An 18486-nucleotide genomic window follows, 5' to 3' on the forward strand; every position below is an offset into this window, starting at 1 on the left:
GTGCACAGGAACCGGGTTGAAGTTGATCATTTTGAAAGATCAAAGTTATCAGTGAACGTTTCAAGGTATCAATTTATTGGCTCTAGTTGGTTATTTCGGGTTTTTGAGAAATTTTTGGATTGAAAAGTTTGGATTTTCAATAAAATTTTTGAATTTTAGAGGAGGTTCAAAAATTTTTTGGATTTTAAAGACCCCAAAAAAGATTGATTTCAAAAGTTCCAATCCGAACAATCAAAAATTATACAATTCAGATTTCTCAAGAGAAGACGAAATTCCAGAAAAAATTCCGAATTTCGGCAAAAATCAGAAACTCGAAACCTTCTACATTCATAAAAATTCAAGTAAAGTCTTTACATAAAATTCTAGAACTTTGAAAACAGTTAGAAAAAAAAATATATTTACAGATATAAGGAGCTCCCCTTTTTTAAATTTAAAGAAGTCGTTATTAAAGACCCTTTGGGCATCCTGATGAAGAACATCGCTTTGTAAAAACTCAGGGAAACTTCTGAAAACCAGCTGAAAACACTTTTTCAAATACTTATTACAGCAAAGTAAAGCCATGATAAACACAAGGCTCAATAAATTTATAATAAGATTTCGACTACACGAAATTTCCGGGTTTGAATGTGTTTCAAGTTTTTTCAAACCTAAAACTTTTCATCACTTTAACATCTTTTTAATCCAAAATAACTAGAGCCAACTTATTTTTTATTGGATAACGGAGAGGTCAGACGAAAAAAGAAACAGTGAAAGAGGTGCAAGGCCAGTTGATTAAAACTCAAAAGATGATTTAGAATGTTCAACATCCAAACCTCTTGTTGAAATTTCAATTCATTATTACTTCCTTAGAACTTCCATCAAAATTGCCAAACTGCCTTCTATTAAAAGTTGGAATATTGAGGCTACAACTTCATCGTTACGAACTATTTTGACTCCAGAATGCAATAAAACGACATTTCCTTCCCTGAAAAACATTTTCCAAAAAAATGTATTGTAATTTCAAACGTACTGTTTTGAAAATTCTTTAGGACTGTTAATATATGTGAAATCGATTCCCTCCAAAATATTCTCCAGAACTCCTTCTTCATTGAGTTGAGCTTTGACAGATTTCAGTTTCAAATGACATTCTGATTTCATCCATTTTTGGAAGAACATGTTCCAGTCTTGGTTGGTAAGCACTAAGTTTTGCATTTGAAGTTCGGCAAAATTGAAACTTAAAAGTATATCCAATGTGATCCATTGCCCATGTAGTATTTCCAAGTATTCCAGATCTCTTGGAATTCCCGGAAGCAAGTTCTTTAAGCCAGAAACATGAATAGCGAGAGCTTTGGTGATTTTGATTTCTTGCAAGAAGTAGTTCAAATCCTCTTCCACGTTTTCTCCTTCAATACAGGCCAAAATCATAGTACCAGACGATCTTGACTTCAGCCAATCAATAGTGTTTTTGTTATCAGTACTACAGAAACTATCTATAGAAAACACGACATTTGTGAGTTTTGAGTTGAGAATACAAGTCGAATCATCGAACAGTTCTTGTATTATCTTCAAACATTGAATAGGTGTTTGATTTGGTTCGCTATTCTGTGCTTCAGAAACGTAGTGGAAGCCAGGTCGGCGAAACCAAATTCGTGGTATTTTCCCTATTTCGAGACTGATGAAATATCTATGTCTTTTGAACAACGAGTATGTAATTTTATCGCAGGTTGGATGGGATTTTGCAAAGTTGATACTGAAAATGGAAAAAAGTTAAATGAGAAATTTCACTGAAACTTACATTTCTATTGGGTGCATTGTGCTTAAAACACATTCGGTTACTAGAACCGGTAACTCCAGAAAACGGAAACCAGTTAAATCGGTCAACATTGGGATGAACTAATGAATGGAGAAATTGGAAGGATGGAGGATGATGAGCGGGGATGAGTGGGGACTATCGATTTCTATTCCTTATTGATTTCTCTCAGAAGTTACACTTTGAATCTCCCCGCGCACACCTACAGTAACGTCGAGAAAGTCAATTAAGAAAATCAATTAACATCTAAATCGATACGAAACTCGTTATTACCAGGTTTTACTGTATTATTCTTGTAGAATAAGAGGAAATGTAACATTTCAGCATATTTTTAATTAAAAAAAAACAAATTCTGAATTTTCAAATTTTTGTTTCAGAATCTATTCTTGAAGAAACAAATCATGATGTTCACCAGCAATAACCGTAAAACCTGTAATAGAAGGGCCCCATAACTTTTAATTTTGAGCCAATTTATCTTTGTTTCTCTGGCGCCATATTCAGAAAATTTGGGTGGCAATTTATTTTTTTTCAATTTTCGTGCTTTTAGGTTATAACGCGTACGTTTCGAATACAGAATTTTTAAAGCTTATTTCACGGGAAAATAATTTTTATTTGAAAAAAAAGTGTGACCTCGAGCTCAATAATTTCCTGACCTATTTCCACGTATGCCACACTGGTGACTCCCCAACTAGATTTTTTCTCACACTCGATGTTTCATCTACTTCGGAATCCTATTGGCATTTCAATCGACTTCCGACGGCACTCGTTGAGCAAATCGTTCCAGTCACATGTTCAGTTTGTGAGTTTATTGGATTAGGTGTCGACTAATTAGCCCAATTAGCTATTTACCGTTTCGTCCGAGTTTAGTCTTTTTGAGTAGGGGGCGTATGTGTTGATGACAGCAACAGGTAGACTGTAGGGTTCAGTTAATTTGATGGCTGCTTCAGATGGGTACGATATAACTGACAATATGTTCATGTGCGTACACTGTCGTAACAACTAACATTACTTGTGCCTTGTTACGAGCTGAGTCCTGGTTCGTCAGTTGTATTGACACTTTATTTGATGTAAGCGTCAGATTGACAGAAGAGCCTGGTAAATCGCGTTGTTGCCTCTTTCCTGGCTATACTCATTAACTATGAACAAGAGTTTGAAGTTGGTATTAGAACAGCAAGGGTTAACACCATCCTGACCTAGTTATGGAGATTTGAAATTACGAACTTACCTGAACTGGCTGGAACATTGGAACATGGAATTCGAGCAGTTGGAGGAAAGAAGATTATGAATCCTTTGATTATCTGTGTTATTTTCTTTTTTGGTTGACAGTTCAGTAGGGAAAATTCTGGAATTTAGATTTTGAAAATTAAATTTTTGTCGGAATCCCAAATCTCAAATATAAAGATGTGAACATCTAAAAAATGAATTCCTTTGTGCCTTGCGAAAATTCGAGAATTTGTTTTTTTTTCCGAAAATTTTACAATTTTGAAAAATTTTAAAATTTAATTTTTATTCCAAGGATTTAGAATAATTAGAATTTCAGAAATTTTCAAAAAATTTGAAATTTAAATGTTGAATTTTCAGTTTTCTGGAATCCCAAACTCTGAAAGTTAAAATTCTTAATGATACCAGATGTTTCTAATTTTAATTTCAAAATTGGAATTCTGAAACTTGAAAACTCAGAAATTTCAGAAACTGAAAGTTTCCTAAATTCACGATTGTTCTTTGAAGATCTGAAATCGATGTTGTGTAGTTTCTGGATCCATGATACTCTTTAGAAACATCTATACTCTGACACAGGGGTATTTTGGGGGTATCTGGGTTCGTATTGGGCCCAAACTTGTTTCCAATGACCCTAAATTGGGGTTCTTTGGGGGCTCTCGACGGAAAAGTTCCATTTGCGGAATAGTCAAACCAAATCATATCCGCACTTGGGTCCAAGGCAACGGGTCAAAAAACGCGACCAAATAGCTTTTAGGCCAGAAGAAATTTAAGAATTTCAAGGTTGACGTGGATTTGACCTAGTTAATTCTAATCTACGATTTGCAACTCGTGGTTTTTTTGCCCAACTTTTAAAAGTTTGATTCTCAGCCAAATAATTCAGAAGCGAATTTTCAAAAAATCTCACGTTTACTGGGGCGCGATTTCTGACCCGTTGCATTGGACCCAAGTGTGTCCGGCGAGGAGGGTGACCAGACATATTGGATCGTGAAAAATTGGCAGTGCGCCATGGCTGAACGATTTTTGTGTTGTGAGCGGGAGCAGAATCCCGTTTAATAGTCAGGCTTCACAGTATTCTCGTACAGAAGTTAGGAACTGTGGAAGAGAGTTGTGGCCGAAGGTCACACAACGACAACTACCGTAATCTAAGAGTGTTTGTATTTTTGTTTTTTTTTCTCTGATTCTTTGTACCAGGATAATAGAGATGAACGAAAAATCCTACTTAAATAGCTCAAATCCACATGAGTATAAACAATTCGTTAAAAAATTACCTTTAAATTATTTTATGACACAAAAAAGTAAAAAAGTAAAAAACGAAACAAATTTATTTCGTTAGTCTTCGTCGTCAGATACAGAATTTACATATTGCAATAACAAGAAAACAATAATAAAGTGAGATCAATTGAGAAAAAACACCGAGTCCGGATCACAATTTCCCCGCAAGATGCAGAACTCGTTACCGTCAAAAAAATCACCGAAACACCGACTGAAAAAGAAAATGTACAGAGACAAAGAAGTTTCGGCAAGAATTGCCACGTCATCAGAAAAAATATATCAAAGACTGATTACTGTCATTTTTGAAGAAGACGATGGGGAACTACGACAATTCTGAGTGTTTGGTGATTTATGCACTTTGACGTCTGGTATCGTGTATACGGAGTGGGGTGGTCGTTGAGAGGGCGAAGACGAAGAAGAAGACGTTGAAGATGATGACGGCTGTTGTGATGAAGAATTCGAGCACGTTTTCAGCGCATCTTCGTAACTCGGAAGATCTTTTTCGCTGGCTGTGGCACGGACGCAAGCGTTGTACGATGGAGGCGACTGAAAAATGTTGAATTTTAGACTTTGTGAACCGAGTTGAAAACTCACTTTCTCCAAATTCGCATCATCATTCACCACCGCCGGACAGCAGATCTTCTGCCATGCCGAGAAAAAAACTCTGAAAATAAAATGATTTTTTAAATACTCTAATCTCGATTCGAAGGTTTCGGGATTCTCAGATTCTGAGATTCTGAGGTTCTGAAATTCTGAGATTCCGCAAATCTGAGATTCTGAGATTCCGAGATTCGGAGATTCTGAGATTCTGAGACTATAAGCTTTTGTGATTCTGATTACCTTGCTTCAACTGCAAGAACTATTGTGCATGCGACTGCAATAAATGGAAGCATTGGATACTTCGCCGCCAGATCCTTCCAAACCATCATGGATCGATGCGGGGAGGTTGGTTCCTAGAAAATGGGATCAATATTGTTTTCATTTTTTTAAGACACAAGTGTACCTGTTGCTGTGACACATGAGCTTCTTCTAGCTCTGAGGCCGGAACTTGATAAGCGTCGACCGAAATGCATCCCAAAAACAAAAGGAACAACAAGAGCACACACTTCCATACTAATGCCGGAAGAATCATCGACGAAACTTTTGAATTGATTCCTAGAAGAGCAAGAAGAACCAGCGAGAAATTGACAATGAACAGGGTGGATGGAAGGAATGAGTCGGGATATATCAAATAGAGCATCACAGCAAACAGGGAATCTGCTGGGAGGGTGCATGCTGCAGCAACGACAACCTGAAAAAGTTAAACATTTGCTAGAGAATTTCAATTTTTGAGTTCTAATTTTTTTATCTAGAAAATTGGGTACTTTCTTTTTTCTCCAACATTTCTCAATCGTTCCAATGTACTTCTATTCTTGCGTGCAAAACAGAAGTACAATAAATGATCTATTTTTGATCAACCGGTAAGAGAAAGAAGAAGATAAGGAAGGCAGAATATTGACCTTTGTCAATGACAAATGAGTTTTTGAAAACAATCGAAACATATGTTTTTGAAAATAGAAAGATGATGAAAGATTTATGATGTCGGTAGTGATTGGACCCGATTTTTCAGATTAGGTGGTTGAATTTAGGTACATTTTTAGTATACTATTTGGGAGGCCTAGTGTTCAAGGGTACATCTAGTTCTTCGAATACATTGTTCTAAGGGTACATAGGTATTTTCGGATCATTTGGGAAAGCGAAAAAAGGTTTTCATCGATAGAAGTTTCACATTTTTCTCAAAATCATAGACTTAGACTAAAACGCCCTACAACCCATGATTCCACGTACCCTCGGAACCATTATGCCTTAAGAACTTGCTGTATCATTTATCTTTTTTCGATGTACCCGTGGACCCTGTGACTATTTGGGATTGACCGTTAAAAGTGAATTAAAATATTGAAAAATGTACTGATAAGGGAAAAAAATTAGAAAACGAAAGACTTGGGAAATCTAAGAATCCAATACCCTGACTTGTTTATTTTGTAAAATTAATGAATTTTGATATATCTTGCAAATCAAATTTCATATATCTTGCAAATCAAATAGAGTATCCCTTACCGAGTCGTATTGTTGATTTACAGGAGTATAGGTCAAGAAAATCATGATGACCAGTCAGTCAGAAATAAGAAAGAGAGGAGAAAAGTAATAACTTTGCAAATGATTTCAGGCGATTGTCTTTCTTCTTCTTTTTTCATCAATTTCTTCCAGATCACAAGTTGAGAGAGTGGAAAAGAAAAAGAGATAAAAGACTGAGGAATTGGAGAAAAACGAAGAAGAAATAGAGACACTTAAAACGTGATTTTTACTATTGTGTTGTTGCTGTTGCTTTTGTTTTTGTCCTCAATTTCTTCCGTTTGTTTCCCAACCCATTTTTTCTTCTTACTTACTTTCCAATGCAGTGGTCACCTTTTCGTATGATCAGATAAAAATAATTTCTTCGGGAGTGGACCTATTTCGTTTTTCATATTGCAGGGTGGGCCCTTCTAAAACTTTCAAAATATTGTATTTTCTGTCAAAACACACTCCCTGATAATCTTTGTTCTTTTTCATGATTGTGATCACTGATAAATTCGAAATTCCTAGTCTAGTTTTTTTCGGATCATTTGGGGAAGCGAAATTATTGCTCAGCTTGCTCATAGTATTTTAAAAAGTCAGAAAGATCATGCGGAATGCTTGTTGACAAAAGTTCCTTGCATTTATTCCTCAACTTTGAGGATACCGAGGAATCAATTTTCAAAAAAATTTATATTGAAACATGAATGGCCGTAAAACCTGTAATAGAAGGGGTCCCTAACTTTTAGCTTTGATCAAATATATCTCTGAAACTCAGGGATTTGTAGAATCAAAAATTTGAGAAATTTTTGCCGTTCGAATAAAGGTATCCAGGGTTTTTAAAGAAAATTAGAATTTTCTGGAAGTTCTAATTTTTTGGAACTCCCAGTTATTAAGTTAGTTTTTATGATTCCGAAAAAAAACTTTCTCAAAAGTTTCTGAAGATTTTTCTTTGGATTTCTAGAATTTCTGAAATTTTGCCATGTTTTGAATTTTTAGTAGTTTGTGAATTTCTGAAATTCTGAATGTCGTGAACTTCTGAATATTTTCGCAATTGGAATTCTTCAGATTCTCCGACTTTTCTGAAATCCAAAATTTTCGAATCCTTGAATTTTCTAATTTGAGATTATGTAAGCTCAAGCTTGAAAGTCTGGAGACCCTTCTATTACGGGTTTTACGATAGTTTCAGACGGGATTTTTTTTCAAATTTAAAGTTCCACCAACCTTCCTGTTGGTCATATTTGCAAATAGGCTTGGGTGCGGCTCGCTTCCATACATCTGAAATTTTTGAAATTTCAAAAATTTTAAAGGAGAACAAGAAAATCAGTCAAAACTGAAGAATATTGTTTCGGTTCAGCGGACAAATAAGGTGTCTTTCTGACACTTCAAAAAAAATTGAGACCAAAACCCGAGTCTATGAATTTGAAATGAGTTCCGTTCGAACTTCGTAAAGAGTGGGCGGTCTTTTTTCTTTGATTCATTGTCAATCAGAAATGTACTTTCTATATTTATCTAATTCGAAAAGGTCGAGACTAAAGACTTTAAATTCAGAATATTCAAAACTATGGGATTCCCCCATTATGGATCCCTCCCACTTTTCTTTTTATACGATTCTCCGGAATTATGACATCGACACGTGATTCGATTTGACAAAATAACGCACAAAAACATGGGGAAACACCCCGGTTTTTGAATATATTAGAGTTTGACACTCTCCTGAACAAAACGCAGTTTACATAACCGGGTGTGGATCCGATTATTAGAGTGTACGTGTGACCGGAACGTGTTAAAAATGAAAAAGAAGTAAAAGAAGAAAAAAAGAAGACTGGAGGAAAAGAAGAAGTAGGAAAAATTGGACAAAAATAGAAGAAGAAACAGTTTATGGAAACGCTCTGTCAATATTATATGGATTTGAACTATTTCAATAGTTTGTAGAGAGTTCAAAAGAATCGGAGACAAATAAAGACTAGACTGGTAAAAGTTTTCAAAAGTTGAAATTCTTCAAGGATCACGATTTGAGATCCTTGTGCGGTTTTCTCAATTTCGTAGAGTTTGGAACGAGCAGGGTTATGGACCAGCAATTTTTTCGTAATTTTTCGTTTTAAAATGTTCTCAAAGTTATGTGTTCTCATAGTTTTACTCTGAAAAAATTTCGAAATCCCTGAAAACACAGTCAAATTTATCGTCCAAGAGGGTCATGGGAATCCTAGTCCATTGTGTGCCATGTTTTTACAATCGGACTTTTCTGTATTTGTATAAAAAGGTTTATAGAAAACTCGATGAAGGAAACAAAAAAGTCTCGTTGACTTCACAAATTGCTGAAAAATTGCATGAAAGCAACTCGGACCCTATCTGAGAGTGCTTGCACTTTCGACTGCGTTTTTCAGGGATTTCGAATTTTTCCTGAAATAGTTCAGAGAAATATGATAAAATACATAACTTTGAAAGAATTTTAATCCAAAAAATACAAATAATTTCTTGCACGAATTCCCTTTCAACTGATTTACTAAATTCTCAATTTTCACAACTGACCAACTGGAATTTCTGTGATTCTAGTTTCCAAAAGTTCATTGTCAACAACATTGTTTTGTTTTCGCTTACGAAAACCTATATACACTATTTCATTGCCAAAAAAAATAGCATAAGAAGGATTTCAAAAAAATCTTTAGACCCTTTTAGTCTGATTGAGTGACGTTTCCAGTCACTCGGGATGGCAAAACAAATTTTGAGGTACCTATCGAAAACTGGACTTTTCAGGTATGCGTTAATTTTGCCTATGCGCTCATGTTTGCACTCAATGGATGAATCTTCAAGAATCAATTCAAAACGAAGAAGATCACTGGCCATGAATTCTGCCAACAAGACACAGAATCCCATCTAATTTGCATACAAATAGAAGAAGATCTCATACAGAGTGTATAGTATAATCAACAGTACAAAGAAGAAAACTTTTAAAAAGTCATACCGGTCGTTGAGTGTCATTTGGAATTTGAGCATTTCTTGACGAATTTGGAACCATTAGATGGTAGTTGGCCATGGTAATCATCATGGTTTTTTTGTTGCGATTCTCGTATTTTTCAAAAATCAGAAAGTTTTCGTATGTTTATATGTAAAAATTGATCGTCTTCAAGATATTGAGTCATGTGAGTGACGTCGTTTTGTCAAACAAGTTGGAGATTGATCAGTTACAGAAATAGTAAGTCTACTCTCGATATTATTGCATTTGCCGGAACAAAAAAACTGTGTAAAGTTTGTTCGGCTTTAGTAAAATCAAAACTAAACTGAATTTGTCATGTGGGGGGATAAGCATAATCCAAATAAGGGCCAAATGACTGACCGACCGAGTGATGTTTGATAATCGAAATTACAATTTTTTTGAAGAACAATAAACAACAAACAAAAGCATTCTCTGAAAAGAAACAAATCAGAAAATGTGATACTTTATCGTTAAAAACTGGAAAGAAGATCCGTTCCAAGTTGACTAACTAGACGCGTAATTACCAATAGTTTCGAAATTCTAGGAAGAAGTTACCAGAGAAGACGGAGAACATGGAAAACTGAAGAAGACGTGAGGATGATATCATACAAACTTTGATCGGATAGTTCTATGAATTTAAAGTCAATGAAAAGTAATTGGAAAATGATGTGCGTACTTTGAATTTATGGGTTTCTGCTTGAAGGAAATGCGATCGAAAAACCATTCTACAGGTTCCCACCAACCTCTGATTGGACCAGAAAGTTTTCAGAAAACTTAAACCTCTTCGTACATTTTTCAGACTTGCCTTTTTCAGATATATTCTTATTCTGCACGTATTGTAATCATTGAAAATTCAAAATAGAAATGGTTTATGGGTTATAGTGAATGGGTTTTTGTTAATACTCATTGGACTTTTAGATCATATGTGAGTTTTATTTAATCTAGTAATCTCAGGATTAACTTCTATGATCGGTCACTGCGGAATGAAAATGATTGAAAATCTGAAATAACATTACCGATTTCTCAAAACAAAAATTTCGAATTTGAAAACTCGGAAAATCTCCATGTAATTTTCGAGAGATCCTTCTTAAATTGTAGATGCTCAAATTAAAACCATATATTTCAAAACAACCACATTTAAAAGAAAAAGTATGATTAGAGAATTCAGGAATGAGGATTTCAGAGTTTCAATTTTTTGAGGGGTGCTCCTCCATGTGGTGTAAAGCACAAAATTTACCGTAAAACCAGTATTAGAAGGACAGGTCCTTCTACTTGTTTCCAGGTACCTCCGAAGGGCACTTCAATTAAAGGGGACCTTTCTACGTTTCTGAGCTTTTTTCCTAAAATTTTATCAAAAAATTCAATGTATTCTTGCTCAAAATTGATGAAAACCTAACAATTGCACCAAAATTGAGCAAGTTTTTAAGCAAAAAAGAGTGTTTAGACAAGAAAAAACGGAAATTGAAGAGCCTTATTATTGAAAAGCCTTTCTATTAAAGGTGGCCTGAGAAAATTTTCCGGAATTCAGATTTACCAGCTTTGGTCCTTTTTAGATCTCATCTCCACGTCATAAATTTCTGATGACGTCAAAAGAATCGGTCAATACTCGACTACTAAATCCTATTCAAATTTTCTTTCTTCCGTAAAACAGAAACTATTCGTAGTATCAAACTGTTCTCTGTATTCTATCTTCTCTTATTCTCTCCCTTTTAAACTCACAATTGGGAACATCATTGCCATTTTTCGACTCGATTCTAGTTGGAGAATGATTCAGCTTGAATATAGCTGAATCAGTATTTTTCTGAATTTCAGACAAAAACACTGCAACTTTATATACCCGCGGTGCTCTGTTCTCGTGCAGACAATATATGGAAATTATTATTTTTATTATTATCATGTTACCCGATATGAATATGTACAATGTGTTGATCTCACAACGGGTAGTAAGTATCTGGAAAACACGGAAATTGAGTTGGGGAGGGTTAAAAAATAGTACTGGGGGAAGAGAGAAAAACCCGGAAAAAACAACTGAAACATAACAGAGAAATCAGTAGGGAAAGAAGGAACGTGTCAACGATTAAAAATCGAGATCTGGTTGGTACTCGGCGTCGGCGAATTCAGAATTGTGCTTTGTTTTTGATGGAATTTCTCTGAAATTTTATATCGTCAAAAGTATTGCGAGATATACAATTCGGCTGAATTGTCCCATTTCTCATTACTATTACACTTATTTATCAAAAAATAAATTAATTAAGTTTGAAAGTTTTCGAGGGTATATAACAGACTTACTATTAGATTGAAAACTTTGTATTCACAGTATTTTGTGAAAATCCCTAGTTTTCCAGCAATTGGCCGATTTCTGAAAGACGCTTGTTTTTTTCACGTTTCAGTTCAACGGGCCAAAAAGGGCTGTTCATCAAAAATCGGCAAATGTCTGAGAGACTGGATACTTTCGAAAAATTATGTGAATGCAAAGCTCACAATCTAGGTCTGTTTAACATCCTCCAAAATTTTCAATGTAATCGGAAACTTGATAGCCTTCACTTGGGTTCAAGCCAACGGGTCGAAAAATGCGCCCCAAATAACTTTTAGGCCAGAAGAAATTTAATAATTTCAAAGTTGACGTGGATTTGACCTAATTAGTTTCAATCAACGAGTTGCAACGCGTTATTTTTTCGTCCAACGTTTGAAAGTTTGATCCTCAGCCACATAATTCAGTAGCGATTTTTTTTCTAAAATCTCACGTTTACTGGGGCGCGATTTCTGACCCATTGGCTTGAACCCAAGTGAGCCTTGTCAAAATTTTCGAACATTTACTGAAAAAATGCGTTTTTGTGTATCTTATAATGCTGTATGTCGTATTCTATTTCAAAAACCTATTTTAGTTTAAAAAAAATGATGACCAAAACTTACGGTCTGACTTTTGCAAAATCCATAATTGGCACATATTTTGGAGCCATCTCTCCTGGTGTTGGAAAGTCTTCATAGGCGACAGAGCGCTCGTATCGGAGAACTCTTCTGGAGATCGGATGCTGTAAACACAAATTTCAGATCAAAATGTAATTTATTTTCAACGACTCACTTTCAAATTAGCCCTGACTCCCTTGTCCTTGCTCATCGAAAACTTGTCGAAAGCGGCAACAATCATGAAAAGAGCCAGAAGAAGAATCAGAGGACGCATGGTGTTTGGGAATGAATGTTCCGGAGGAATGCAGATGAAAAATGACGATGGAATGAGGAGAAAACGAAGAAAATCGAAAGGGCGGGTGAATGAGGTCAGATGGTCAAGTGGAAACACGATTTGGAGAGAAAAAAGGAAGAAATGGATGAAGCAGCAAAAAGTCGGTCAGACTTGTTCTGGGATAATGATGGATTGAGAAGGTGGATGATCTGAAGGATCCTCTTCTGATTTCGTTATTTTGTTGTAAGCGTTGAGAAGTCTCCTGAAAATAGGGAATTTTATAAGACGAGAGTTTGGGAACACAACAGAGTCATTGGAATGGTACAGAATTTTTTATCAATGTTATCTTCTATGTCAAATATAATCGGATCATAACATTCGGACTATGTAGATAAAACAGAATTTCACTGTCAAAAAAAAGTTTTAATGGGCGTTCCCTGGTAATCGCTTTTCTGACAAAATGTGGTCATAGGTCATATTTGTCCCAAGAACTTATGTTTATGTGTTGTGTTGATGGGTCACATTGGGAATTAAGAAGAAGAGACAGAAATCAGAAAAAAGGGAAAGAAGGAGGAAGAAAAAAAACAAAAATATAAACAAAAAGAGGAAGAACAACAAGAAGACTTACAGTAGTTCTCGTGATCGTGCCATTGCATTTTCTTCGATTTTTTTCTCGACGAGGTTGAGTTCTCTGGAAACATTTTTTTCAAATCTGATTTTCAAGTTCTCTTGACGAGTAAGAATTTCAGGAAGTTTCCAGAAGGCTACGAGAGTTTCTGAGATTCTGAGGGATTCTGAAATAACTTGGGATTTTGAAAGATTCTCTAGGATTCTGAGAGACTGTCCCGGCTTCCGATCTGACTAACATGAATTTTATTTCATAAACAAAATTTAAGATTGTCCAAAAGAGATTTCAAAGGAGAAAACGTGATGATATGAGCGGCAACTTTTTCGGAAAGTCCGATCAAACAGAACTTCGTTTTCAAGAAGATGAACAGACTCTCTTCGTCGCAGAATTTTGACTTTCTGGAGAAGAAGCAGGAATCGGTGATTCGTCTTCATGAACGATGATCTTTCCGGAGTTCGTGGTAGTCAGATCGGAGTCCGGGACAGTCTCTCAGAATCCTAGAGAATCTTTCAAAATCCCAAGTTATTTCAGAATCCCTCAGAATCTCAGAGACTCTCGTAGCCTACTGGAAACTTCCTGAAATTCTTACTCGTCAAGAGAACTTGAAAATCAGATTCTCTGAACACTTGAATTCATTCAAAAAGCTGATCCGGAAAACCGGAATCGGAAATTCGGATTCCGGAATGCAGAATCCGGAGTGCATATTCCAAAATTAAGTACACACAATTCAGTACACATAATCCAAAATCTAAAAACCGGGATCCGGAATTTCAGATTCCGGATTTCGGAAATCCGGAAATCCGACATGGGGAATACGGAATCCAGTAACTCTGTATGAGAGTCTCAGTGTATGGGGGTCAGAATCTTAAAATTCTTAAAATTCAGGTCTTCAAAAGGTGGCCACAGAGCTCAAAAACCTTCAAAATCTCACGTTTTCAGAGTGGAAGCATCATTTTGTGGATCGGCCAAAACGTGATTTTTGGAATTTTTCCGGTTTCTCGTTTCCGGTTCACGTTTATGGCTCCAAACTTTTTGTACGTAGGTTTTGAAGGGAGAGTTAGTTAACTGACAAAGCATTTGTGATAATATGATAAACATTTTATCAGTTAGCCATTTTTCGATATCTTTCACAGGAACCGAGATACATAGGCTCAAAGTTTGCGGTTTAGAGATTGGGTTTCTATAAGAGTTTTACGGTATTCAAAAAATTGGTTTTAGATTTTTTCAATTTTTCAAAGTGATAGATACTGTGTAAATTTTTCTGATGCAAATATTCCAGGCTCAACGTGCTAGTGTAGGGTCACCTAGAGTGTTTACGGTAGTTCCCGAAAAATTTTAACTCACACTTTATGTATGTAACAGCAATATATAATCCAAAGACATGAAGCAAACAGATAGCAGATGAGAATAATCCAAAAAACCTGAGAAACTTCATCGAATAGCATATCAATCGCTGGTTTTTCTGTCATCTTCACATGCTCCTCAAAGTATAGTTTACGATAAACGATCATTGAGACCGAAGAGATGGGTTTCTTTGAGTAAGAGTTTTTAGAGTAAGTTTTGAGAGATGACCCGCCCGCGCAATTGAGCAAAAAGCAAAGAAAAAGCCAGCACATTGCGGTGAAAAAAGAGAAAATAGACAAACATTCGAAAAAAAAATAAGAGAAATTAGAAATTGGGAGAGGGTGCCATTTTGGAAGGAAACGACAAGTAGAAAATGGGTGTCATGTTACTATTGCCCTCTTAACTTTTTAGAAGATACGAATCCAATTTTTTAGAAGTTTCCGGAAACTTATTCATTTTGACGTGATGGTGTATACATACTCTAAAGTACAAGATCACTTCATACAGTAATCTCAGGGTACCTTCTGAAAACAGCAGATTCCGGAATTCTGCATTCTGACTAAGAAATTTAAAATCCTAAAAAAATAACCGAAAGGAGAGTATGTCTTCATTCAAATTCCAACATCATTCTTGCCCATTTTCCTATCTTTTCGACTTAGAAGACGTTTCGAAGGCCATATTTCTCTGCGTCTCTTCGTCTCACACACTACTTCCAGAAGACCGGTCGGATGACAATTTGTGTATTTCTTTTCTCATCGGTATTGTGTCTCTTTTTCTGTCTCTCTAATCACTTAAATGGGAAAGAAAAAAGGTGAAAAAAGAAAATATAAATGGATGGGTGCGGTTTCCTCCTACTCCTCTGTTTTTTTTCCAAATTGGAACATCTGATTGATTCGACTTTCCGAAATGATCAAAAATCCATTTATGAATAGCTTGGAGCAAAAAGAAGAAAGTGAAAAGGGAAGAATAAAAATGAGAATGAATCCCGGACATTCTAATTATATAGTGGTGAAAAAAGGAGAGAGGGAGAGAATGGAAATGGATAAATGGGCGCGGCTCGTATTTTGGTGGTGAAATGAACAGTTTATTGGTACTTACCAAAGAGCATTTTATGGGATTTTTTGTTGCTTTATTTGGCTGGGAAAATGAAAGAGATTAGAACTATGAAAGTTCTAGAAGGAAATTGAAATCATGTGGTCAAGATTTTCCGAGAAATGAGCTATTTTCAGAGGTATGAATTCAATAATTGTTAGTTTTTTAATGTGTGAACAGAGATTCAGTATACATGGAACAGTTTTGTTGTATAGTTTTTGTGAAGTGTTGAATGTTTACTGAGTCCTTCAAGATGTTTCCTATCTCACCAACCAAGAATTCCAGAATCAATAGCAACTGTGTCTGATACTTTGAATCGAATGAAAGATAAATCTGACTGTTTTCAAAGGGGGAATCCGGTAAGTTTTTTTTTCGGTTTTGATGAATTGTTCCCGAAATCATGTACTTTCATAATATTACTTGAAAAAGGTTCAGAAAAATCAGAATTCCTGAAAACGCCGTCAAAAGTTCTTCTCGTCCTATAGGGTCGCGGAAATCCTCGTCCAAGGCCACTGTTTTTTCATGCATTTTTTTTCAGACTTTGATGATGTTTTCGGCCGTTTCTTCTGTATTTTCAGAAAAAAATGAATTATTTAATTTATTATAAAATTCGATGAAGAGAACCAAAAAGTCTCGTTGACATCACAAATGGCTTCAAATTGCATGAAAACAACTTCGACAAGATTGCAGATATTTCTAGTTTTTCCGAAATTTTTCGTTGTAATATTATGAAAATACATAACTTTGGGAACATTTTATTGCAAAAAAGTTCAAAATTTTGATCTGAGTCCCCCTTCAACTTGTCGACTTGGTTTCTGAAACCTGTAAAACTAACCGAAACTTTATTAATGGTAACCATACTCCAAAAAAACGTTTCTCCGTGATCTGAAACAGTCAAACTAACTTTATTTTGGATTTCTCTCAATTATACTAACATTTATGATCGTTGAGTAATTATGAATTTTATCGCATATTTTATTTTTGTCTTCCTTTTCGTTTTTGGCAAAGGTTTGTTGAATTGTTGAAGTCAGGCAATGCTGCAGTTATCAATTTCAGATTTCAACTATGCCAAATTGATCCATGAAGTACGTTCTGGAAGATCCGTTGATTCTGGTGGGAAAATTGTTTTCTAATAATTTTCTCATGATTTCAACAACTTCAGGAATGTCTATTGAAGCCTCCATAGAAATTTTCATTTCAAACCTGACAATTGGGCACTCCATGTGAACTTCATTGCATTGAATACCCTGCTTAATGAGAACCAAATTAATGGGTCCGCGATCGTAAAAAGTGTCATGGATGCCCGATGAATTCGATCTGGAAAGTTTCGTTCAAGTCAATGCAAGTTCGCTGAATGAGCAAATCGATAAACTGTTAGAAGCTACGAAAGATCTGATAATAGAAGATTACAATTTTCACATTGAAATTGAAACGTTAAAAGAATCTCAGCATCCCGATTCTCAGAAACAAATAGGCAATCAATTGGATGAATGGAATCAGACGTACACTGAGTTAGTGAAGAATCATGAACTGACAAGCTTTCCAATCGGATCAACGCAAGCTTATAAGCTGCTGAAAGCGTTTGAAACATTCCTTGAAAACTATGTCAATCATCACAGTTACAAACTGCAGTTCAAGAACTCTCAAGTGAAATAGCAGAATGGCAAACTCTCCAGACTGGAAACTTAAGTAATCACATTTCCTACGACTTCAGAAGACTGTTATATTCGGCTCAGAAAGTCACAGGTGTCATTGAAAAAGTTGGAGGAAAGGATTTTTTCTACGGAATTGTGGAACACTTGAACTCGAATTGGAGAACACATAATCCTATAAACGACTGGCTTTTGAAAACGGTGATTTTGAATTGAATACTGCTTACTATGAAATCGTTCGACAATTTTTGAAACACCTGCATCAATCGAAGCGAACTGAAATCAGCCTTATAAATGGATTTCTCCATCACTCCGATCAATAAATTTTCTTTGAAACGGGAGCAATGGAAAATATGCAAATGATGATATTCAACTCATCCCAGAAAACAGAAGCAGCGAGAAGCTCAGTAAATGCAAATTTACCAGATCTTGTTGAGTTTTTCAGATTCTGCAAAGATAAGAAATATCAAGAACGAAGTGGAATTGGGTCGAAAATTAATAAACATGTTGTGAAAAACTGGAAGACTCCAGAAGCTCCAGAAAGTCTAATCAAGGCGATTTCAAAGTTACAAAACACCATGAATAATATTACAACTTTACGAAAAAATGTGGTTTTCGAAATCGATAATGTACAAGAGAAATTGATAAGTTTCAATAAATCGTTGAGTGATTTGGATATCACAAATGTAGATCAATCTCAAGAATTCAAGAAACAATTGGAGAAATTAAAATTGTTGGGTATCCTCCAATCGTTATCAACTAATTTGAAAAGTTTAGAAGAAAGTTCAAAGTCACTCAAGCTAGATGATTTGAAGGCAGAATACGAAAATTTAAAAAAATTCGTTCAGACAAGTATCACGAACTTGAATGAAGTCAACAATGTAGATCTGAAACCAATCCAGAAGCTTACGGAGTTCATTTCAAAGTTCAACAGATCAAAAATAAAAGAAATGAAACAAATGCTTCAAAAAACATAGGACCACATTGATGAAATGATCAATGACATCCATTCTCTACGGGAGTATTGTCTAGAATATCGGAATGAGCATCAAGAATGGTTTCTGGAGACACCTTTGAAAACATAATGGCAACTGAATAATGGGTTGGCGGTCATTAGGGAAATAAGCAAGATGGAATCGGATGAAAGGGAAATTGATGAGATGATTGAGTCAGTCGAAGAAGCAGTAACTCTAGTTTCACTAAAAGAACAAGTATCTCAAATGGCTCATCCGTTTGTTA

The 18486-nt window shown here is 35.5% G+C and overlaps 4 protein-coding genes across 4 annotated transcripts; all 4 read right to left on the reverse strand.

The window, feature by feature from the left end:
- Positions 1 to 837: 837 nt before the first annotated feature.
- CBG03083 lies at positions 838 to 1863 on the reverse strand (the record flags this gene model as incomplete). The annotated part of the gene is made up of 3 exons (XM_002631228.2): positions 838 to 964; positions 1010 to 1729; positions 1775 to 1863. The coding sequence occupies 3 exons, from the start codon at positions 1861 to 1863 to the stop codon at positions 838 to 840; spliced, it is 936 nt and encodes a 311-aa protein (XP_002631274.2).
- A 2698-nt stretch (positions 1864 to 4561) lies between these two features.
- Positions 4562 to 9410, reverse strand: CBG03082 (the record flags this gene model as incomplete). The annotated part of the gene is made up of 7 exons (XM_045242287.1): positions 4562 to 4828; positions 4877 to 4946; positions 5123 to 5235; positions 5286 to 5573; positions 6491 to 6660; positions 7598 to 7640; positions 9339 to 9410. 7 exons carry the CDS (start codon positions 9408 to 9410, stop codon positions 4562 to 4564), a joined length of 1023 nt encoding a protein of 340 aa, XP_045092128.1.
- A 2017-nt stretch (positions 9411 to 11427) lies between these two features.
- Positions 11428 to 12531, reverse strand: CBG03081 (the record flags this gene model as incomplete). Its single annotated transcript, XM_002631226.1, has 3 exons — positions 11428 to 11500; positions 12264 to 12382; positions 12433 to 12531. The coding sequence occupies 3 exons, from the start codon at positions 12529 to 12531 to the stop codon at positions 11428 to 11430; spliced, it is 291 nt and encodes a 96-aa protein (XP_002631272.1).
- Positions 12532 to 12696: 165 nt separating this feature from the next.
- On the reverse strand, positions 12697 to 13314 carry CBG03080 (the record flags this gene model as incomplete). Its single annotated transcript, XM_002631225.1, has 2 exons — positions 12697 to 12793; positions 13160 to 13314. Coding segments are annotated over 2 exons (252 nt in total), but the record flags the coding sequence as incomplete, so codon positions are not given.
- Between the last annotated feature and the right edge of the window lie 5172 nt (positions 13315 to 18486).

Source organism: Caenorhabditis briggsae (genome assembly GCF_000004555.2).
Source record: "Caenorhabditis briggsae complete genome, chrII, whole genome shotgun sequence".
In the NCBI taxonomy this organism is placed as follows: Eukaryota; Metazoa; Nematoda; class Chromadorea; order Rhabditida; family Rhabditidae; genus Caenorhabditis; species Caenorhabditis briggsae.